The sequence below is a fragment of the Microcebus murinus genome, chromosome 22 (genome assembly GCF_040939455.1).
Source record: "Microcebus murinus isolate Inina chromosome 22, M.murinus_Inina_mat1.0, whole genome shotgun sequence".
NCBI classification, from domain to species: domain Eukaryota; kingdom Metazoa; phylum Chordata; class Mammalia; order Primates; family Cheirogaleidae; genus Microcebus; species Microcebus murinus.
The window spans coordinates 6,346,409-6,368,262 of NC_134125.1; the positions used below are offsets into that span (position 1 = coordinate 6,346,409).

General features: G+C 52.0%; 1 protein-coding gene across 1 annotated transcript in view; it reads right to left on the reverse strand.

Moving 5' to 3' along the window:
• TMEM120B (transmembrane protein 120B) overlaps positions 1 to 21,854 on the reverse strand; it is a 41,550-nt gene that overhangs the window by 3,351 nt on the left and 16,345 nt on the right. Inside the window, exons 2-8 of the mRNA XM_012782273.3 lie at positions 20,898 to 21,016; positions 19,464 to 19,580; positions 14,821 to 14,880; positions 14,112 to 14,207; positions 8,667 to 8,756; positions 1,693 to 1,758; positions 1,189 to 1,250 (exon numbers count right to left, since the gene is read on the reverse strand). Coding sequence (XP_012637727.1) covers positions 1,189 to 1,250; positions 1,693 to 1,758; positions 8,667 to 8,756; positions 14,112 to 14,207; positions 14,821 to 14,880; positions 19,464 to 19,580; positions 20,898 to 21,016 — 610 coding nt within the window. The remainder of the gene's footprint in view (positions 1 to 1,188; positions 1,251 to 1,692; positions 1,759 to 8,666; positions 8,757 to 14,111; positions 14,208 to 14,820; positions 14,881 to 19,463; positions 19,581 to 20,897; positions 21,017 to 21,854) is intronic.

Consider the following 21,854-nt stretch of genomic DNA (forward strand, 5'->3'; position numbering starts at 1 on the left):
CTAGGCATACAGCAGGCACTCAATAGATGCTTGCTAGCAAGATGTGCCCATGCTGTGCTGGGAGCTGTGTATGATGCCAAAACACAAGACAGTTCCATACAATGGGATACTTTGTAGTTGCTAAAATGAGGAGGTGAGGACATGGAAAAACAGCCATGGTGAATTGTCAAAATCAAAGTTTTTCAAGTGGGTTATAACAGTCAAGTTCCATGTACAGAAAGACCCCACATGTGTAAAATATACATAGGCAATACATATATATTAAGAATAAAAACATTTGGGCTGGGAGAGGTGGCTCACACCTATAATCCTAGCACTCTGGGAGGCCGAGGCGGGAGGATCACTCAAGGTCAGGAGTTCAAAACCAGCCTGAGCAAGAGCAAGACTCCGTCTCTACTAAAAATAGAAAGAAATTAATCGACCAACTAAAATTATATAGAAAAGATTAGCCAGGAATGGTGGCACATGCCTGTAATCCCAGCTACTCGGGAGGCTGAGGCAGGAGGATTGCTTGAGCCCAGGAGTTTGAGGTTGCTGTGAGCTAGGCTGATGCCATGGCACTCTAGCCCGGGCAACAGAGTGAGACTGTCTCAAAAAAAAAAAAAAAAAAAGAATAAAAACATTTGGAAGGACATAGATCTTAATTGATCACCCCCAACTAAGGGTGGGATAATATAGAATTTCCATTCTTAGCTTTAGACATTTGTATTTGTTTGCAAGCAGGTTTTTATGTAAAAATTCAGTTGTATTTTTTTAAAAGGCAATATGCATATGGTATAAAATTCAAAGCGAACAAACAGGTTCTTGGTGAAAAGTGAAACTCTCTCCCTGTCCCCAGCCAGAGCCCAGAGCCCAAGGCAACCCTAGGGGCTAGTTCATCATATACAAATTCAGAGCTATTCTCAAATGAAAAAATATATATATTTCAATTTTGAGGACTTACTTAAGACTTGGAAACAAGGTTAGTGACCCCAACACTACAGAGTTCCCAAAGGTCGCAGCTGGTCTGACCTGGGGAAGGAACAGGTGGAGGCTGGAAGGTAGGATGGAGTTGATCTGGGCAGTGGGACAGCTCCTTTCTGGATTTCTGGGGCCCTCCCTTCCCCAGTCTGGTCTCCCTTCCACACAAGCAAGCACCGATGTCAGCTGGGGGCCCCCCTCCCCCAAAGCTGGGCAAGAGACACTCACTCTGAAAAATTGAAAACGCTAAAAACTGATTTCGGAACTTCTGATAAATGAGTCCATTAGGCCTGGAGAGAAGGTGGGGGGAAACAAAGGTGGGGTGCGCTGTGAGATCACACACTCAGCCCCGCCCCACCTGTTCCAACCGGGAGAGAAGCAAAGGTTTGCAGGTTAAACCGAGGTCCCCAATTCCTGCCCTTCTCTGTTCCTGATGCTGGCCCAGAACTAGGGGAGCCCACGTAGTCACGCTGAAACCCAGGCTCCTGCCGATCCCCTCCGTCCTCCAGTCTCTTTTAGTACCACAGCCTCCTTCGCTTCCGGTCACCCCTGCCCCAGCCCTCGGGGACCCTAAAGCACTTCCCCAAACATCCCGGGAACAGCCCCCAGCTGGCTTGGCGAGGCCCCTAAGCTCATCCCCGCCTTCCTGCCCAAAGTCCACCCATCTGCACCTGCCGCTCCCGGCTACCCGGCTTCCCGGGGAGGACGCGGGGGCACCGGGCAGCTACTCACCAGGTCAGCATGACTCCGGACAGGAACGTGGAGACGTAGTGGTGAGACACCCACCAGCCTTTAATTCTCAGGGAGAGAGGAGAGAGAAGGAGGGAGGTGCTCAGGCAGGGGGGACACCAGACATCTGCCTCCCAGCCCACGTGGGCAGGGGCTGCCCTGCGGCTCGGAAATAGCCTCTTGGAGTAAGAAATGGACTGAAGCCATGACCTTGCCCTTATGTCTGCCCTACAGAGCCGCACAATCCCACACCTGCAGGTTAGCCCAGAGACCCACGTAGGCTTCCGCAACCCTCCACGCATCCCAAATCTCACCCGCCTTCAACCCCTGACTCCCTGTCCTCTCTGCTCCCGTCCTCCCCAGCACTGAGGTGCTCCAGGCATCTGGCCTTCCCTTGAACTCACCAAGCCTGTTGCCACCTCAGGCCCCATTTGGACTGAACTGTGAATTCCTACGTTGAACCCTAACACCCCCCAGTACCTTGGAATGTGACTGTATTTGGAGCTAGGGCCATTAGAGGGGCAACGAGGTTAAAGGAGGTCACACAGGTGGGCCCTAATCCAACATGACTGGTGACTCTGTAAGAGGAGAGACACCAGGATGTGCGTGCACAGAGAAGAGCCCTCGTGGGGACATGGGGAGAAGGTGCCAAGGGCAAGCCGCGGAGAGAGGCCTCAGGAGAAACCAACCCTGCCAGCACCTTGATCTTGAACATCCAGCCTCCAGAACTGTGAGAAAATAAATTTCTGCCGTGTAAGATGCCCAGTCTGTGGCGTTTCGTTCTGGCAGCCCCAGCAGAGTAACACGGGGGCCTCTGCACTTGCCGTTCTCCCTGCCTGGCTCCTGGGCCAAATTCAAGTTTCAGAACAACCATCACCTCTCCAGAGGCCTTCCCCGGCTTGAGCGCAGTGGTGCCTGCCTGTAATCCTGACACTCCGGAGGCCGAGGCGAAAGGACTGCTTGAGTTCAGGAGTTCAAGACTAGCCTGAGCAAGAGTGAGACCTTGTCTCTACTAAAAATATAAATATTACCCAGGCATGGTGGTGTACACCTGTAAGCCCAGCTACTAAGGAGGCCGAGGCAGGAGGATCGCTTGAGGCCAGTAGTTTGAGGCTGCAATGAATTATGATTGAGCCACTGCACTCCGGCCTGGGTAAGAGAGTGAAACCCTGTCTCTTAAAAAAAAAAAAGTAGCTATTCAAGCAACAGTCTATGTTTGCCTTAGGAGTGACAGCAAGGGACAAAGCTTTATGTAGCTCCATATTCCTAGCACTAACAGCACCAAGTAGACAACAGGCACTCAATAAATGTTGACATGAATAATGTCCAGGAGGTATGGCTGGTGAAAGCAGCAGCTAGTCTGGATGTCACTAGCACAGAGGTGACAGGAGATTGTCGCAGGCACCATGTGAGTTCATGGGGACAATGTAAGATGTCTATCTACTTCTTTGTCCCCAGCAAACCCTCAGCCTCATGCAAATATCCATCTCGTCTGTCAGAGTCTACACGGACCTCTGGCTCCAGTTTTCTGACAGCAAAGGCAGTCGGCCAAACCCTCAGACTTTAAGGTTGAAAAGCAACCAAGAGGTCTCTCCGCAACCTCCCCAGACCCCCGCAAAGCCACACACCAGCCCTCAGATCCTGGCGGGCCCCACCCTCCTTTGTCCTCCTCACGAAGCTCCCCTGAGAAACGTCCTCTCCCTGTCTAGGAGCAGCCTGTGCCAGACACAGACTCCAGGCAACAAGCCTGACCGAGCAGCAGCTTTTAATTTCACAGCTCGCCGTGCCCAGAGCCCAGCTCTGACAGATGCCACCAATAAACACAGCTCGGTGACATCGGGTGAGGCTAGAATTTGCTTCTTCCCCGGCCCAGCATTCGTGAGCCCCATCGTCCATCTGCACACCCCAGGGCTCTGCGCTGGTTTTGTGCATGTGTGTTTATATAGCAGTTTTATTGTGATATAATTCAGATACCATACAATTCGCCCATTCCAAGTGTAATTCAGTGGTTTTTAGTATATTCACAGAGTTACAAGACTATCACCATGATCAATTTTAGGACCTTTTTGTCACCCCAAAAAGGAAACTACACACCCATTAGCATTCACTGTCTGGGCCCATTTTGCCACAGAAATAAAGCTTGCAGCGGCTTGTGGGCTTTTTCTAACAGACAGACAAGAGGGTGGTGCATTGACCTGGTATCTGGGGACTGTGCCAGGGAGCATGGCTTCTTTCAGGACTCGTTAGCCATGTTTGTTAGTGTGTGGAAATCATGTGCCCCAGCCACTATTCAAGCCCGGGCCATTTCTGGCTTTGTGCTGCGGGTTACCTAGACAGCTGGAGAATGGCTTCTATACTGAGGGTCCCTCCCCTGCCTGCCACCCTCTACATGTTTGTGCCCAAGGATAGACCCCTATAAAAGCCAGTTAGGCTGGGGCAGTGGCTCATGCCTATAATCCCAGCACTTTGGGAAGCCAGGAGTTCGAAACCAGCCTGGGCAACATTGCAAGACCCCTTCTCTACAAAAAAAAAATCAGCATGTGCCTGTAGTTGTAGCTACTTGAGAGGCTGAGGCAGGAGGCTCGCCTGAGCCCAGGTGTTTGCAGTGAGCTACGAGCAGGTCACTTGCACTGTCTCTTAAAAACAAACAAGCAAGCCAGTTAGAGTCAGGTATCATGGGCAGCACTAGAAAAGCAAACATGACTGCTGATTCATTGACTCATTATTCCTTCTTGGCCCACAACTAAATGCAGTGGATGTTGGCTGTTTTGCCTGCTCTTAGTCACAGCCCACCATAGTTCTGGGGCCTCCACTTTCCTGCAGGGAAACACCTCACCCCACACTCACTCTGTGTAAGGTATGTGTGTATGAGGGGTAGAGCTGAGGCATATAATGGGGCACATGACCCAAAGCCAGCCAATCAGGACTCTGCAGCCCTCCAGCAATAGTGATTGGCTCCAAGGTCAGCATGTGACCCAAGCCTAGCCAATCCAAAGTCTGTCTCAAGATTCCAGCAAGATGGAAAGGCTCTCCCCTGGGGCTGCTGATCCAGGGGGAGGCTGGTGGCCTGGGCTGCAGGGGCCTATTAGCACTGTTCCAGCCCTTTTCACCTCCTTGAACCTCCCAGTTGTATATGCCCATAAGTTCCCCTCAGATTTAGTCCCTCTGGGGTGGGTTTCCATCATTAACAAAATTTGCAAGAGAAGTTGACGCTGACTGAGCTAATGAGCTACATTTCTTGGGAAGCATCAGACACAAACCAAGGGTGGCTCTGTCTCACAATGGAGAGAAGTCCCCACCCCAAGGCCTGCTTCCCTGACCACACCTCCAGTCCCAATTCAGTGCAACCAGGAACAGGACAAAGAGCCTCAGTCAGACCGACTGGGCAGCAAGGCTCCAGGAAGCCCACGTGGTTCAGCCCCACTGTTCCCAGAACCTTTCCTCATTGCAGAACTTGGATTTGGTTCGTTTCAACAAAGACTGTGGGAGTGCTTCCTGGGTCCTGACCCCGAGTTCTTGACCTGGCTCCAAGGTGCTTCAGCAATGAGAAAGGTGGAGTTCATCCCAGTCTACACCCCTCCTACCACCGCCTCACGTGCTCTCTTAGCTGTTCCCTGGTCAGGGGCCAGGTGGGAGGGGAAACCTCAAAGGCATCCCCTTGCCCGCCCCCAGGATAAATCAGCTTTGAGATAGAGCTGAGGGAGAGTGGAGGCTGAATGTCCAACAGATGTTGAGGATGAGTCACAAGTTTCAGCCATCCAGATTCAGCCCACCTGCCTTGCCCCTTGCCCACAACAATCATTCTAGAAGATGACACCTGTTTGGGCCACCAGCCCCATTCCAGACTCCCACTCATCCATCCAAGCCCCTGCCTCTGGCCCACAGCGGGAGGCAGGACTGGAAGAATGGTTCCACTACAACTTGAAATTCCTTAAACCATATTTGCCAAGAAGGGGTCTTTGCCATTAAAACAGGAAGAAAAAAAAAAAAAAAAACTCTGAGTGTCCCCAAAAGGCACAGAGTAAGAGTTATCTCGAAGTCCCTCGCTTAGTGTCTGGCACTTAGGAGATGACCATAAATGTGTGATTGAATGGCAGATGGGGTAGGGGGTAGAACAGACCCTCTTCAAGCTCAGAGACAACCATTCCTGCTCTCCCATCAGAGCACAAGCTCCAGGGAACCCAGAAAAGCTCCTGCTGAACTGTTGGCAGGTAAGACTTGCCCCCTTCAGTGCCCTGCTCTGTTTTCCTGGTGAGCCCCACACCTGCAGGAACCTCAGTCAGTCCTGCTTCCTCCCTCTAGTAACCGCCCATGCACAGCTTGTCATACTAGGAAAAAGAGCTGTCCAGAGTAACTCTTAGTAAATAAAGTAGGATGTCTGCTAAAGGCACGGCATGCCCCTGAGCAGAAGGGTGAGATGCCAAGACCGATCTGGGAAGCCCAAGGGTACAGGAAGAGGATTAGCCACAAGGAAGCCTGGCCGCTTGCCTTGGCTCCATTCCCCACTATGAACTACCCTGGCTACCCTCCAACCACACCCACAAGCAAAATACTATTCACTCGAAAATTAAAGAAAACTATGAATATTATTTACTTGGTAAGTTTTCTACTTCAGTGTTTCCCAAAACATGAGGAGCACACCAAGTTTTAGATGGTACTAGAGTGCAATGCTAGATAACACTGAATCATGTGGTGAGAAGTCCTCTTTTGGTTCTCTTTCCATTCTCCTGATTAAGTCAAGGAGAGAATCTCAGCTGGATGCTAGGACATCTTTAACGCTCTGCAAGACCCGTTCATCTCCCTTTTCCCACACACTCGGGGAGGTGGCAGGCCTCAGGCTCCGAGGCTTGGGAAGCTAAAACAACTGACTTCAATACAGTGAAAACAAAAGGATATTTTTACAGGACTCTCTTCCTGCAATTGATGCTGGTTTTCCACGTGTAGTGGCAAAATAGTTTCCTTTTAAAATAAATTAACATTGATTTATGTAAAAAAAAAGGAGGATTGATTTAAAATGAGGAAATTGTCATCCAGGTGGTATGTGGCTATGGCAAAAATGATGCACAGTTTGAGAAACACTGATGATTTCTAAATGGCTACGTGCTACAGGCTTTGTTCCTAAGAATCACCAGCCCCCTCGGGAGGCCGGGAGGAGGGGAACGCTTGTCCTTACCTCTTGGCTCTATGTTCAGGGTAAAATCCAGCAGGGTAGGGACCTGCCATAGAGACCACCAGGCGGAAAAAGTGAGAAAGTGGCAAATTATTTGGGTGTGGTTGGCAGATACCCATTGGTCTGAAATGCACAGTGGCTCCTGGACGTTCCTTGCTAGCCCCCAGGAGTGAGGAAGTGGGGAGAGTTGGGAAGCTGTTACTTTTTTTTTTTTTTTGAGACAGAGTCTACCTTTGTTGCCCAGGCCAGAGTGAGTGCCGTGGCGTCAGCCTAGCTCACAGCAACCTCAGACTCCTGGACTCAAGTGATCCTCCTGCCTCAGCCTCCCGAGTAGCTGGGACTACAGGCATGCGCCACCATGCCCGGCTAACTTTTTCTATATATATTAATTGGCCAATTAATTTCTTTCTATTTATAGTAGAGACGGGGTCTCACTCTTGCTCAGGCTGGTTTCGAACTCCTGACCTCGAGCAATCTGCCCGCCTCAGCCTCCCAGAGAGCTAGGATTACAGGCGTGAACCACCGCACCCGGCCTTACTTTTTGTTTCTGGAAGGAACCAGAATAAGAATGGCATGCTGAGATTCGAACGGCCACTCCAAAAAGGAATCTGGGCTAGGTGCAGTGGCTCATGCCTGTAGTCCCAGCTACTTGGGAGGCTGAGGTAGGATCCCTTTAGCCCAGGAGTTTGAAACTAGTCTGGGCAACAAATTGAAAAAAAAAAAAAAGGAAAAGGAAAAAGGAATCAGAACTTTGGAAAATGGGTTGTCCAGGTGGCAAGACATGGGTCTTAACTGGGTCCCAAGACTCAGCTTAGAGGCAGGCAAGGCAGGAGGGAGACTAGGAGAAAACAGTGGGGCTTCTTGCACTTGAAGCCCTTCAGAGATGGGGGAGCAAGGGAACTCCCCATCTCGCCTAGATTCATTGAATACCACTGTGATACAACCATCCCCCTTCAGGGGACTCTAGAAGAGCCCAGAGAGGGGACACAACATGCCCGGGGTCACAGGTGTGGCTCAGCAACGGCCCTGGGACTAGAACTCAGGAGCCTTCACTCCCAGCCTGGCCTCCATCCTCCTCGGCTTCCTCTCTTTGGCGGGCAGGTTTGGCCAAAGACCCTTATCACCTGCCCACTCTCCTCTCCATCTCCCTATTGTCATCAAAACCCATTCATCCTTCTAGTGACAATATTCCAATTTTCCTCCCAATTCCCCTCCTGACACCCAGCTTCCATGGATAGCTACAGGGGTGGGTGTGAGGCTCAAGCCTGGCCAGTCGCAGCAGTGCATTCTCTGGAGACTGTGACTGGTTCAGGGATAGGTATGTGATCCTGTCAGTGTCTGGCCCCAGCCAATGGGGTCCAGTGAGAATGTGCCCTGTTTACTGAGAATCCTAGAAATAATGACAAGCGCCTGGAGCTGCTGGGTGCCCCTGCATGGAGCCTGGGAATAAAGATAGCACAGTTGACAGAAGAGGTGACAGAGAGAGAGAAACTGGGTCCTGGTGACACTGTCTGAGCACCTGGATCTAGCCTTACCTGAAGGCAGACCAATGGGCTTGTTCTTTTTATGAGAAACTATATTTCCTGCTATGTTAAACCAGTTTGAGTGAGGATTTCTGTTGCTCATAAGCAAGAGACTGACCTTAAACATGATGCTGCTTCAATAGCAGACAGCTTTCCTCCTCCCCCAGAGCCCCCAAGGAGGAAGGGAACACAGGCTGAGGGTGTCGGCCTCGGCCTTGCTCCCCTCCATGACAGGCTTCGCTTTGGCTCCCTCTGTGCCCTCATTAAGCCGGGCCCCCGAGTACCTGGAGCCGTTGCTGATGAGGATGCTCTCGCGAATCGTCAGGGTGCAGTAATACCACACCAGCAGGAAGTTAAAGACCTCGTCCGTCACCCTGGTGAGGAAACAGCGAGGGAGCGGGCGTGAGAACCAGGGACAGGCGTCCCCCCCTCGCCGCGCAGCTGCCTCTGGACACCCCACTGACGCGGACGGCAGGGGAGCTCGGCCTCGTGTGTCGTGTCTCCCCTGGAATCCTGCGGCCCTCCTCACCGCGCTACCTGGACCCTGCCCGGGCTTCCGGCTCCTTCCCTGACCAGCCAGCCCAGGGCAGCCTGTCTCTCTTCCAGATTCTCCCTGTGCCATGTGAGTCCCCGGTGGGACGGTAACACAAGGACTGTAAGAGCAGGAAACTTAGCACCCTGAGTTGTCTGCAGTGTCAGGGTGTAAACTCCTTCCGTCCGCTTAACCCAGCTGGAAACCTTCTTACACACACGAAAAAACCCCCGCGGGCCGCACAGTCTGGGAGACCGACTCAACTCCGCCATGGCCACCACAGCCGTGCTGGGCCGTGGTCAGTGTGGCGGGGGACAAACACACTGTCACGGGGCTTGGCAGAGACCCACCGGCCTCAGACTTGCCATCTGTAAACGGAAAGGCTGAGCTCCTACGTGAGCGTCCCTGGGTGAAGGGACCCTGGACAGAGCCAGTGACAACAGCCCTCCACGGGCTCCCCCGCCACTGCCAGCATCTCTGACGAGGGGTCCACGAGGACTTTGTCTTTGACCCCGACAGGGACGCTCCGCTGTACCTCCCAGTGTCGTGAGTACAGACTCACTCGGCACGGTGCCGTCTGTCTGCACAAGGAGGAGGGAAACACTTCGCCCTGCCCCGTTTCTCTCCCTGAACTGCGAGATCCTTTTCCCCAGCTAAGAGGGCCTGGGGAAATGGAAGGAGGATGCAATTTTAACAACAGTGAATGACATGCGTAGACGGCTTTTAAGCTGTGTGACCCTGCTGTGTGGTCACAGAGGACAGATGCTCTCAGCTGGCGCCCGGTCGAACCATCGCCCTCAGAGCTGGTCTTGAGAGAGAGTCAGGAACAGACTCTGGAATCCCAGGGCCCAAGTTCAAATCCCGGCTCTGCTGCTTCTCCGCTGCGGGACCGCGGACAAGCTATTATCCTCCCCAGCTGATGCTTCCCGTCTGGAAAGTGGGGGAGGACCGGCGCCTCTGCGAGCATCGGCTGAGCTGGACACACGCAGTGGCGGGGACAGTCCCTGGAGCACGGAGGCTACCGTGCTCCCTGCTGCGGCTTAACAAGCGCCACAGCCGGAGAACGGGGCCCCAGACGGCCAACTCTGCGACAATCAGAGGACAGCACAACTGGAACAGGAGGTGAGGGCAGCAAGGGCGGGGCACACCCCTCCCCAGGGCCGAGGGTCCCTTTAGCCACCAACTGCCTGCCCAGCTCCCCTCCAGGCAGCAGGGAGGCCCAGTGAGTGGCATGTCACGTCGTGGCTGCCAGGATATTTTTCACTGGTTGCTTTACTATATCTTATCCGTGAGAAGAAAAATTAGGTTTTATAGCTCGAGCACTGTTCCGACACCCACGTGTGAGCGTGTGAGTTTTCGTGGCCGCTGTAACAAGTCAGCACGAACGAGTGGTTACAGCGACCCGCGCTCGCCCTCAGAGCTCTGGAGGGCAGACGTCCGACTGGGACCCTCGCGGCGAACACCAGGCCGCCAGCAGGGCTGGGTCCTTCGGGAGGCTCCAGGGGAGAATCCGTCTCCTTGCCTTTTCCAGCCTCCAGAGGACGCCTGCACTCCGAGGCCCTGGACCTCTGCAATCCCGCCTCCGCCATCCTCCGTGACTCTGACCTTCCCGGCTCCCTCCCATCAGCACCCGTGTAATGAGACCGGGTCCACCTGGACGTTTCAGGGTAACCTTCCATCTCCAGATTCTTTTTTTTTTTTTTTTTTGAGACAGAGTCTCACTTTATTGCCCAGGCTAGAGTGAGTGCCGTGGCGTCAGCCTAGCTCACAGCAACCTCAAACTCCTGGGCTCAAGCAATCCTCCTGCCTCAGTCTCCCAAGTAGCTGGGACTACAGGCATGTGCCACCATGCCCAGCTAATTTTTTATATATATATATTAGTTGGCCAATTAATTTCTTTCTATTTATAGTAGAGACGGGGTCTCGCTCTTGCTCAGGCTGGTTTCGAACTCCTGACCTCGAGCAATCCGCCCGCCTCGGCCTCCCAGGGAGCTAGGATTACAGGCGTGAGCCACCGCGCCCGGCCCCATCTCCAGATTCTTAACTCAGTCACATCTAAAAAGTCCTTTCTGCCACGTAGGGTAACTTACTCACAGGTTCTAGAGATCAGGGCGTGAGTATCTTTGGGGACCACTATTCAGCCTGTCTCGCTGCAGGCACTGCGGACTCTAGAAAGAGCCTACAGGGCTGGCCCTTGAAGCAGGTGTGCTTACCACGTCCATGTCTGCAGGACTCCCAATTGATAGAACTCGCCCCTCTTGCCATGGCAAGTTCTATCTGGTGGCTTTCTCAGGCCACCAGAGCCCACTCTGGGGATGCAAGAGGCAGATCAGAAGGGCTAAGGAATTAACACTCTGGGGGCAGTTCCAGGTTCCCCAAACCAACAGCAGCTGGTGGATAAATACCCCAGCTCGGCCGGGCGCGGTGGCTCACGCCTGTAATCCTAGCACTCTGGGAGGCCGAGGCAGGAGGATCGCTCAAGGTCAGGAGTTCAAAACCAGCCTGAGCAAGAGCGAGACCCTGTCTCTACTAAAAATAGAAAGAAATTAATTTGGCCAACTAATATATATAGAAAAAATCAGCCAGGCATGGTGGCGCATGCCTATAGTCCCAGCTACTCGGGAGGCTGAGGCAGGTGGATCGCTTGAGCCCAGGAGTTTGAGGTTGCTGTGAGCTAGGCTGACGCCACAGCACTCACTCTAACCCTGGCAACAGACTGAGACTCTAATCCTAGCCTTCTGGGAGGCTGAGGCTCAAGGTCAGGAGTTCAAAACCAGCCTGAGCAAGAGCAAGACCCCATCTCTACTAAAAATAGAAAGAAATTCATTGGCCAACTAAAAATAGATAGATGGAGGCTTAGTCAAGATCTAGAAAATAAGAAAGAAAATTAACAAAATAAAAAAAAAAAAGTAGAAAAAAAAAACAAAAAAAATAGAGAAAATTAGCCGAGCATGGACATGGTGGCGCATGTCTGTAGTCCCAGCTACTCGGGAGGCTGAGGCAGGAGGATCGTTTACCTCACCAAAGCTCCTAAAGACCAGGCAGCTCCGGCAGCGTAGGTGTCCTGGAGCTCACGGGAAAGATGATGAAGCAGGCACAGAGAGGCCAAGTGTTCTACTCAAGGCCACACAGCTGGTGAGTGGCAGAACTGGACCTAGAGCCCAGGGCTCTGGAGGGTTTTGGCTATGCCCAGCTGCGGGTTTAGGGGTACCAAGAAGGGCCTCTAGGTAGGGCTCCCAGCCAGGAAGGGATCCCAAGGGGGCAAGAGTAAGGAAAGAGAATCCTGCTACTCGGACACACCGGATAGCAAGCTGTGAGCCTTTTCGTATATGTCCAGTCTTAGCCCAAAGTGCCGGTGGCACTAAAAACAAGCACTAACACTTACAGCACTGACGTGCCAGTCACCTGTCTAAACACTCTCCGGATATAACTCAGTCCTCACAATGCCACACCAAGCAGCCCCTGTAGCCCTCGTTTTCTACGCGAAGAAACCGAGGCAGGGACAGACGAGGTCATTGGCCCGGAATGAAGAGCAGGGCAAGCTTCCCTGCGGGCGCCGGGACACAGAAGAACTGCACGTCCAGCCAGCCTCCTGCTCTGCCCCGCGCTGCGCAAATGTAAGGTGTACTGGGTGGAACAGCATCCCCCAAATTCACGCCCACCGAGCCCCCAGAATGTGATCTGACTTGGACATAGGATCTCTGTGGGTGTAACTAGCTACGGGGACGGCATACCGGGTTGAGGGGGCCCTAAACCCAACGACTGGTGTCCTTACAGGAAGGCCACACAAGAGAGACACACACACAGGGAAGGGATCATGTGACGACAAAGGCAGAGACTGGCGTGAAATGACTTTCCGCCAAGGATGGCCGGCGACCCCCAGAAGTCAGAGAGTCGGGGAGAATCCCCCCCCCCACCTTCCGGGCCAGCACTGTCTGGCCAACGCCTCGCTCTCGGACTTTAGGCTTCGAGGACTGGGAGAAAATATATTTCTGTTGTTTGGTCCCCCAGATGGTGGCACTCTGTCCTGGCAGCCCTAGGAGGCTACTCCAGAAGGGGGTGGGGAGAATGGAAACGCGGGGCCCTCGAGAGCCTCAGGCCTTGGCAGCACGCTCGGGCTTGGCCCTCTGAGGGCCCCGGAGGCCCCGGCATGAGGGCGTCCAGTTGCACACTGAGAACTTTTACCCCCTTCCGAGGGACACGTGGGAAGGCGTCACTGGTGTGTGCAGCCTTTGCCCTCGTGCAGAGGGGCCTGGGCCCAGGCAGCAGGTGGGCACAGGCTCAGGCCCTAAAAGAGCCTTTGTTAGGACATTCAAGTGGCCAGACAAGCAGCTGACTGCCAGCCAAGCGCCTGCCAGGAAATCAGCCCTTGGCACGTGGGCCAAATGCCCGAGCTGTTCCTGGCTGCCTCCCCGGGGGGCAGAAAATCCAGGGCCAGAGAGAGGGACCCGCGGGCAGGAGCCTCAGCCTCCCAGAGCTGAGAGGCCTTGTCCTGCGCGGACGGTGGCAGCTGGACTCTCGAGGCACGGCCGAGTGCCGGCCTGGGCCGAGCGTGTCCACTCCCTGAGTCATCACAAGCTTGGGAGGCAGGGACTGCCGCCACCCCCCCTCAGTTTTTACAGATGGGGACACGGGGAGCCCAGAGGGAACTGCCCTGAGCCAGCTGGTCTCAAAGCCAGGATCCAAACCCAGACAGCCCGGCCAGGCTCTTTTTCTTCTGTCTTCCTTTCTTTTTTTCGTAATTGAGATACAATTCACATAGCATGAAATCTGCCCTTTTTAAAGTACACAATGTAGTGATCTTTAGTGTCTTCAGAGTTGTGCAACGACCACCATTACCTGATTCCAGAACATTCTCATCACTCCAAAAAGAAACCCTGTACCCAACAGCAGGACCCACCCCTCCCCGCCCCAGGCCCTGGCAACCACGATCTGCTCTGTCTCTATCTATGGCTTTGCCTGTTCTGGACATTTCACATCAAAGGAGTCATGCGACGTGGCCTTTCGGGACTGGCTTCTTCCACCCAGCGTGACGTTCCCAAGGCTCACGCGTGTTGTGGTGCGTGTCAGCCCTTCGTCTCTCCCTACGGCTGAGTAACATTCCACTCCACAGAAGCAGGGCTGGCCCTGGACCCCTCTGGACCCCTCTCCCCGGGCCACCTCCTCACGCCCCGCACACGTCACCATAGCCCGTTACCTGTAGTGAAGGACAAATCGACACGCCACCGCGCCCAGGAGCAGGATGATGGTCAGGTAGAGCTTGAACTTCTCGTACTCGTCCTTGTAGGCGAACCTGGCACGGAGACGCCCACCCCCCCCCCAGGAAAGGTCACAGACTGTCACTACTCTACTGTCTGAGTGCGGGACGCTCAGCTCCATCAGCTCCTCAACCTGCTGCCACTCCCTTGTGCCACAAGGACCTTCCCAGCCCCCTGAAGGAGAGGCCTGGCCTGGAATTAACGGTGGCGACCAACTGGGGAGAAAAGTTCCGCATGTCCCCTGGACTCGTGGCTTAGGGTACCGGGCCGGTGTTGGGAATGGGCGGGGTCAGAGACAGGGTCTCCTCCCTCAGCCAACTGCTGTGGCAGAAATGCCAGGGTTCCATTCTGCCTGGAAATGGGATGGGTTCAGGGTGGACAGGGCTGCCCCACTTCCCATGAGAAACAGAGCCATTTCCCATGGGAAACGGGGAGTCCTGTCCACCCACCATACTGTGGAAGGAAGCAAGGAAATCTCCCCCAGGTGGTCTCCCCACTGAGAAGTGAAGTGTGAAAAATACCCAAAGCGAGAGCCCTGTTAATGTTTTTTTATTTATGCAAAAACTCTAGCTTAGACCCATCTTCCCTGAGTTGAAAGAGCAAACTGCCTGGATTCCTAGGAGCCAGGTGGGGGCTGGGCACACTCACTTGGCCTGGTTGCTGAGGAGGGTCACGTTCACGTTGCCGAGTACCAGATTCAAGTAGAGCCTGGAAGGAGAGACCTGTGAGGCCCGTGACCTTTACAGGCGGCCCCAGTCAAAAACATTCAAACTCACCAAGCGCACGCTGAGCCCCCAGTGTTAGAAGACAGGCTGCTAAGCTCAGTGGCCCCACGCCAAAGGAGAATGATGATTAACAGGAGAACTGTACAACTGTGACACATGACAGTATGACAAGCCCTTCCCCCATAAGACCTGGCTTAGACACTATTTCCCAGCCTCCCTTGCAGCCAGATGTGGGCATGTGACTAAGCTGCAGCCAATGAGGTGAAGGCATGGATACGATCTCTAGGTCAATTTAAAAAGAATGCTCTTTCAAAGTAAGGCATAACGCGCTGGGCACAGTGGCTCACGCCTGTAATCCTAGCACTCTGGGAGGCCGAAGCAGGAGGATTGCTTGATGTCAGGAGTTTGAGACCAGCCTGAGCAAGAGAAAGACCTCATCCCTAGTAAAAATAGAAAGATTAAGACCAGGCACGGAGGCTCACGCCTGTAATCCTAGCACTCTGGGAGGCCGAGGTGGGCGGATTGCTTGAGGTCAGGAGTTCAAAACGAGCCTGAGCAAGAGCAAGACCGCATCTCTACTATAAAAATAGAAAGAAATTAATTGGCCAACTAATATATATATAGAAAACATTAGCTGGGCATAGTGGCACATGCCTGTAGTCCCAGCTACTCAGGAGGCTGAGGCAACAGGATTGCTTGAGCCCAGGAGTTTGAGGTTGCTGTGAGCTAGGCTGATGCCATGGCACACACTCTAGCCTGGGCAACAAAGTGAGACTCTGTCTCAAAACAAAAAAAAGAAAAGAAAAGAAAGATTACCCAGGCGCAGTGGTGAGTGCCTGTAATCTCAGCTACTCAGGAGGCTAAGGCAGGAGGATCACTTGAGCCCAGGAGTTTGAGGTTGCTGTGAGCTAGGCTGATACCACGGCACTCACTCTAGCCTGGGCAACAAAGTGAGACTCTAGCCCAGGTAACAGAGTGAGACTGTGCCTCAAAAAAAAAAAAAGAAAGAAAGAAAAAATAAATAAACTAAAATGTACACATCTTAAGTGTACAACATGATGACTTCTTACACATTTATACATGTAACCAACACCCAGACCAAAGGATAAGACACTTCCAGCCCCAGGAGGCCCCCTCATGCCCAGCCCACCCCACGACAGCTGCTGCCCACCAAAGGCAGTGACTGGTTTCCTATCACCATGGATTCATTTTGCTTATTTTTGAACTGCACGTAAATGAACACAGTGTGTAATTTTTCATGGCTGGCTTCTTCCCTCAATCTTATGGCCATGAGATTCACTCATGTTATTTTCGAATCTGCATGTCCTTGATTTTCATGGTATATGGTATTATACTGAGTCGATAATACCACAACTTGTTATTCCTTCTACTGCTGATGAACATTTTGTTTTCAGTTTTTAGTTGTTTGTGTGTGTGTCGATAGAGTACCAAAAATCTACTCTTGTAGCAAACTTCCCATACATAATACAACATTATTAACTCTAGTCCCCCTGATTTACATTAGATGTCTAGACTTATTCAACCTACATAACTACCACCTGTACCCTTCAACCTACATTCCCCCATTGCCCCACACCCCTGCCCTTGGTAACCACCATTCTACTCTCTGTTTCTATGTATTTGATTTTTTTTTAAAGATTCCACCTATAAGTGAGATCATGCAGTATTTTTCTTTCCGCATCTGGCTTGTTTCGCTTAGCACAATGTCCTCTGGGTTCATCCATGTGTTTTTAGTTTTTGACTATTACGAATAAAACTGCTGTGAACATTCTTTTTCTTCAATAGAGACATAATTCACATGCCATAAAATTAACCATTTTAAAGTATACGAGTTAATAGTTTCTAATATATTTACAATATTGTGCAGCCACCACCCTTACCTAATTCCAGAACATTTTTACCATCCCCAAAAGAAACTCCATACCCACAAACAGTCCCTCCCCATTCTCCCCTCCGCCAGCTTCTGGCAACCCCCCATCTACATTTGGTCTCTATGGATTTGCCTACTCTGGACATTTCATATAAACAGAATCATACAATATGTGGCCTTTTGTGTCTGGCTTCTTGGCTGTGAACATTCTTGTACACAGCTTTTACAGGCAGGGCATAAGCACTCATTTCCTTTGGGGATATACCCAGGAGTGGAATTTCTGGGTCACGGTGTATGTACGTGTGCAGCTTCGGTAGGAAATGGCAAATGCTTATTGTAAAAGGGCTATCTGTTTACCCTCTACGGCCTGACGGCTTCGCCCTTCCTGAAAATGTGATGGTTCAGCCAGCTTTGGACGTGCAGATGAGGACAACTCCCTAAGGGGTTGTCGATGGGTAAGCTGAAAAAACCCCGAGCAACTAGATGACCATGAGTCCCCCACCCTTGGCCCCCTCGCCTCTGGACCGTTGTGTGTGAGAGAGAAACCTTTGTCTCATTCAGCCATTGTATCGCCGGGTCTCTGTTACAACAGCCTGTATTCTAACACACTAACAAAGGTGGAAATACAGCGTATGGGACCTTGGGGAAGAAGAGTAAATTCCACAGAGGGAGAGGGGTTTGGCAAGGCTTCACTGAGGTGATAACATTTGAATTGGGTTTTGAAGGATAAATAGAAATTTGGGAGGAAAAAAGAAAACACAAGAACCTTTCTAGCTATGAGTGGACTGCAGGGACATTTCTGGTCTGGTGTAACTGGAACAGAGGTGTAAGAGGACATCTATTTTCCTGCCTAGCACACAGTCCCTATTTCCTGAAAGGGCAACTGCAATTTCCTTTCAGAGAATTGCATTTCCCCCTAGGCCCTCGGGGAAGGCACGTGACCCAAGCTTGACCAAACAAGGCAGTGCATCCTCCTGACTGGGTTACAAAAGGTCATGTGACACCATCTAAGCCAATGAAAATCAGCCCTGGGACTTTTCCCAGAATGACTAAAGAACAGACTTTCTCTACTAGTTGATTAGCAGGAAGCATGCAAGCGCACAGTTGCTGGGCGCCAGTTTATAGAAAAAAAACCTACTTAAGAATGAAACTCGGCCGGGCACAGTGGCTCATGCCTGTAATCCTAGCACTCTGGGAGGCCGAGGCGGGCAGATTGCTCAAGGTCAGGAGTTTGAAACCAGCCTGAGCAAGAGCAAGACACCATCTTTACTATAAATAGAAAGAAATTAATTGGCCAACTAATATATATATATAGAAAAAATTAGCCGGGCATGGTGGCGCATGCCTGTAGTCCCAGCTACTCGGGAGGCTGAGGCAGAAGGATCACTTGACCCCAGGAGTTTGAGGTTGCTGTGAGCTAGGCTGATGCCACGGCACTCACTCTAGCCTAGGCAACAAAGTGAGACTCTGTCTCAAAAAGAAAAAAAAAAGAATGAAACTCATACACTGGAGAAGTGAGTAAAAACAAAAAACTATTCCCACTAACATTGATTCTTCACTGAGGAAAAAAAAATAAGAATATAAAATTATATTAATTTGAAAAAAGAGAAAAAAACTAAAGAGAGGCAGGTCCTACCAGAATCTTTTGAGTAGCAGGATCCAGCCCTACTTGAAGCTATTCCTGGACTTTTAAGTTACATGAGCCAATAAATCCCTTAGTTTTTCTTAAGCAACTCTGAGTTGGGTTTGTCATCTGGAAACCAAAGATTCCTGACTGACATAAGATACACAGAGGACTGGGGAGAGGGGAGCTGGGAAGGTGGGAAGGGTCATGAACACTGGGCTGCTGTAGGAAATGATCACCTAACTTACGGAGTTTTAATCAAACAACAAAAAAGGAGAAGCTCAGAGGAAAGAGTTAAGATGTAACAGGGCTGGCAGGCCACCTGCCACCCGCCACAAGCCTAAAAGGAAGCCCCTCCTCCTGTGGGAGGCTCTGCCTCAGTGCTAGGCCGAAACAGGAAATAGGGTCAGGGTAAATCGAGGGGACATGCTTAGCAGACCAGGCCAGGTCACCAAACAACACTGTTAAGGGGTCTCTCTGGAACAAATCAACAATCATGTCACTGGAGGGGACAGATGGGGACTTCTTTGCAGGGGCAAGATGGAAAGAATTCAGGCTTTGGAGTCAAAATGTCTAGTGTCCGCATCCTGGCTAGGCCAAACCTGGCTGAGCCACGTGGGCCAGATATTCCCCAATGTCTCTGAACCTTGTCAAAACGGGGATACCTTAAACTGACATACCAGGTTGTTGAAGATAAAACAAGTGGCATCAAGGGAGCTCCCAGCACAATGCAGGGCATGCAGCAGGCACTCACTATGTGTTTGCTCTCTTGGGAGAGAACATCGTCCCTCTTGCCCTCAAGTGCACCAGGCACATGGCAGGTGCTGGCTCCTCACCAAAGCCCTCCCAGGAATGTCACTACCATGCAGCAGGGCAGAGGTCCCCTCCCGGGCTCATGGAGAACATGTGGGAAGGGTCCTGGCTCCTTCCCGCCCTTGCTTCCCCTTCCCCTTGACCCAAATCCCCAACAGGCAGGTGGGTGTTGCATGGACCAGGTGTCTGGGCCTGGGCACCTGCCCGGGGCAGGGGCAGGGGAGTCTCCTGTTCCTACCCGTTCTTCTTGGGCAGGTAGGCCTCCATGTCGAAGAAGACGTTCTGCCGCTCCTTGATGTTCGTGGCCATCTGCTGAACGAGCTCCGCCTCCTCCCGACTGGCATGGCGCTTGTACCTGCGGTCAGAGGTGCAGGCGCAGAGGCAGGGGCATTACTCAGATGGAGGAAGACTCTTGACGTCCTGCGCACCACCCTCCACATTTCCACCCCAACACCTCTCGCAACTTCAGTTCTCCATCTGTACTCTCTGGGCGAGATGCTGGCTCCCGGGTAGCCTCGTGACTTTGGGAAAGTCCTTGAACCTCCCTGCCTTACTTTCCATACCTGAGAAATGGGGAAAACATCAGCCCTGCCTCATAGACATTACCCTAACAAGCATTAAATGAGCACATACGGTGTAAGCATCTAGAATAACACGTGGCACATAGTATAAGCTCAATGGATATTGACTGACATAATCATCTTCTTCTCACTATTCCGAAGGCTACCCTAAGGATAGCTAGGAGGACATGCAGAGCAGACCTTTGAAAGCATAAGTAAGGCAACCAATTAAGGTCTGTTATTCTTCGGTAACATTTCACTCTCAAAACTAGAAAAACAAGGCAGCGGACACACCTCGGAATGGAGGCCCAGCTAAGTGATCCAGAACAGGTCACCTGGAGCCTCAGTTTCCCTGCTTGACTAAGGGGTCACAGTGTCTATTGGCCCCCTTGACGTACAAGGGACGAGAGTACTTCCCCAACCATGAAGACACGAGTATCGGGACGTGAACTCGAGCCGGGCTCAGGAACGGAGCTAAGTCACGAGCCCAGGCACATCCCCCCAGGGACGCCAACCTAGCAGCCCCTACGCCAGAGCCCCGGTGGGGACGGCATCCCACATCCACGAGGAGGACATCGGTGGTTTACCCCACCAGCAGGGCTGCTGCTTACAACAGCACCCAGCTATCATCCTCGACTCCCCACCCGTGTGGCTCAGGCAGGGGCTGTCCCCACCTCCCCGAGGTCCACACTCAGCACACGACATAGTCTTGCCCATGCACATTCTCAGTGATGGCTCAGACAGGGCACAGGGCCAACCCCAGTCAGTGGGGATCACGCCCAGAACATGTGCTGAAGTATTAGGAAACAGAAACTCCTTCTGCCGGGGTGGCAAAGCCAGCGGGAGGCAGGGCTAGAGGACATAAGCGGGCACTGCTGGTGATCAGGACAGGACAGTCGGCCTGAGAGTGAAGCCACCCTAGAGGAAGGCAGAATTTAGAGGAAAAAACCAGAACCCTACAACTACCCTTTGACCCCTGGGTCCAGGGATGCCTGAAGCCACTCCTGGTCCTGGTTGTTTTCCACTAAAATTTCCATTCTCTGCTTACACTGGTTTTGAGTTGGGCTCGTGTCCCTGCGAACCAGGGAGCCCTGGGCCGCGGCCGCGCCTACCTCTGGAGTGTGTGCTTGAGGTCCTTGAGGCGCTTCTTCTGCTTGCCGATGGAACCGCTGCACAGCGTCTGCAGCGCGCTCAGCTCCTCCAGCTTCTGCCTGTAGATCCTGTGCGTCTCCTGTGCACAGAGGGGCCAGGGCGGGTCATGTTTCACAGCTCGCTCCTGCTCAGGGGACGTGACCGCAGAGGTCACACTTGGATGGCTAACACAATACAACTATCAAGGATGTGGCTTGGAAAACTGGGACTGGGGCCGGGCACAGTGGCTCACACCTGTAATCCTAACACTTTGGGAGGCCGAGGCGGGAGGACTGACTGAGGCCAGGAGTTCAAGACCAGCCTGGGCAACATAGCAAGACCCCCATCTCTACAAAAAAAAAAAAAAGAAAAATTAGCCGGGCATGGTGGCGTGGGCCTGTAGTCCCAGTTACTTGGGAGGCTGAGGCAGGAAGATCACTTGAACTCAGGAGTTTGAGGTTGCAGTGAGCTGTGATGATGCCACTGCACTCCAGCCCAGGCATCAGAGTGACACCCTGTCTCTAAAGAAACAAAAATAATAATTCAGTTATAATAATAAAAATAATAATTCACACAGTGCGTGTGTTCTTTTTCTATATCAGACACCACTGAACTACAGCCTGCAAGACACCTAATTCTGTACGGGCAGTAAGACAGAAATAGGCTTTGCAGGGTTGAAAACAAATTCAAAGAATATTCCATGACATGTGAAAATTCCATGAGGTTGGCATTGCAGTAGCCATACATAAAGTTTTACTGGAACACAGCCATGCCCACGCATTTACATATCGTCTGTGGCTGCTTTGGCACTCTGACAGCAGAATAGTGAGGAGTTGTGACAGGGACCATATGGCCCATAAAGCTCAAAATCTTCACTAATTGGCCTTGTACCAAAAAAAGTTTGCCCACTCCTGTGCTAAAACCATTTGGGAGTTGGT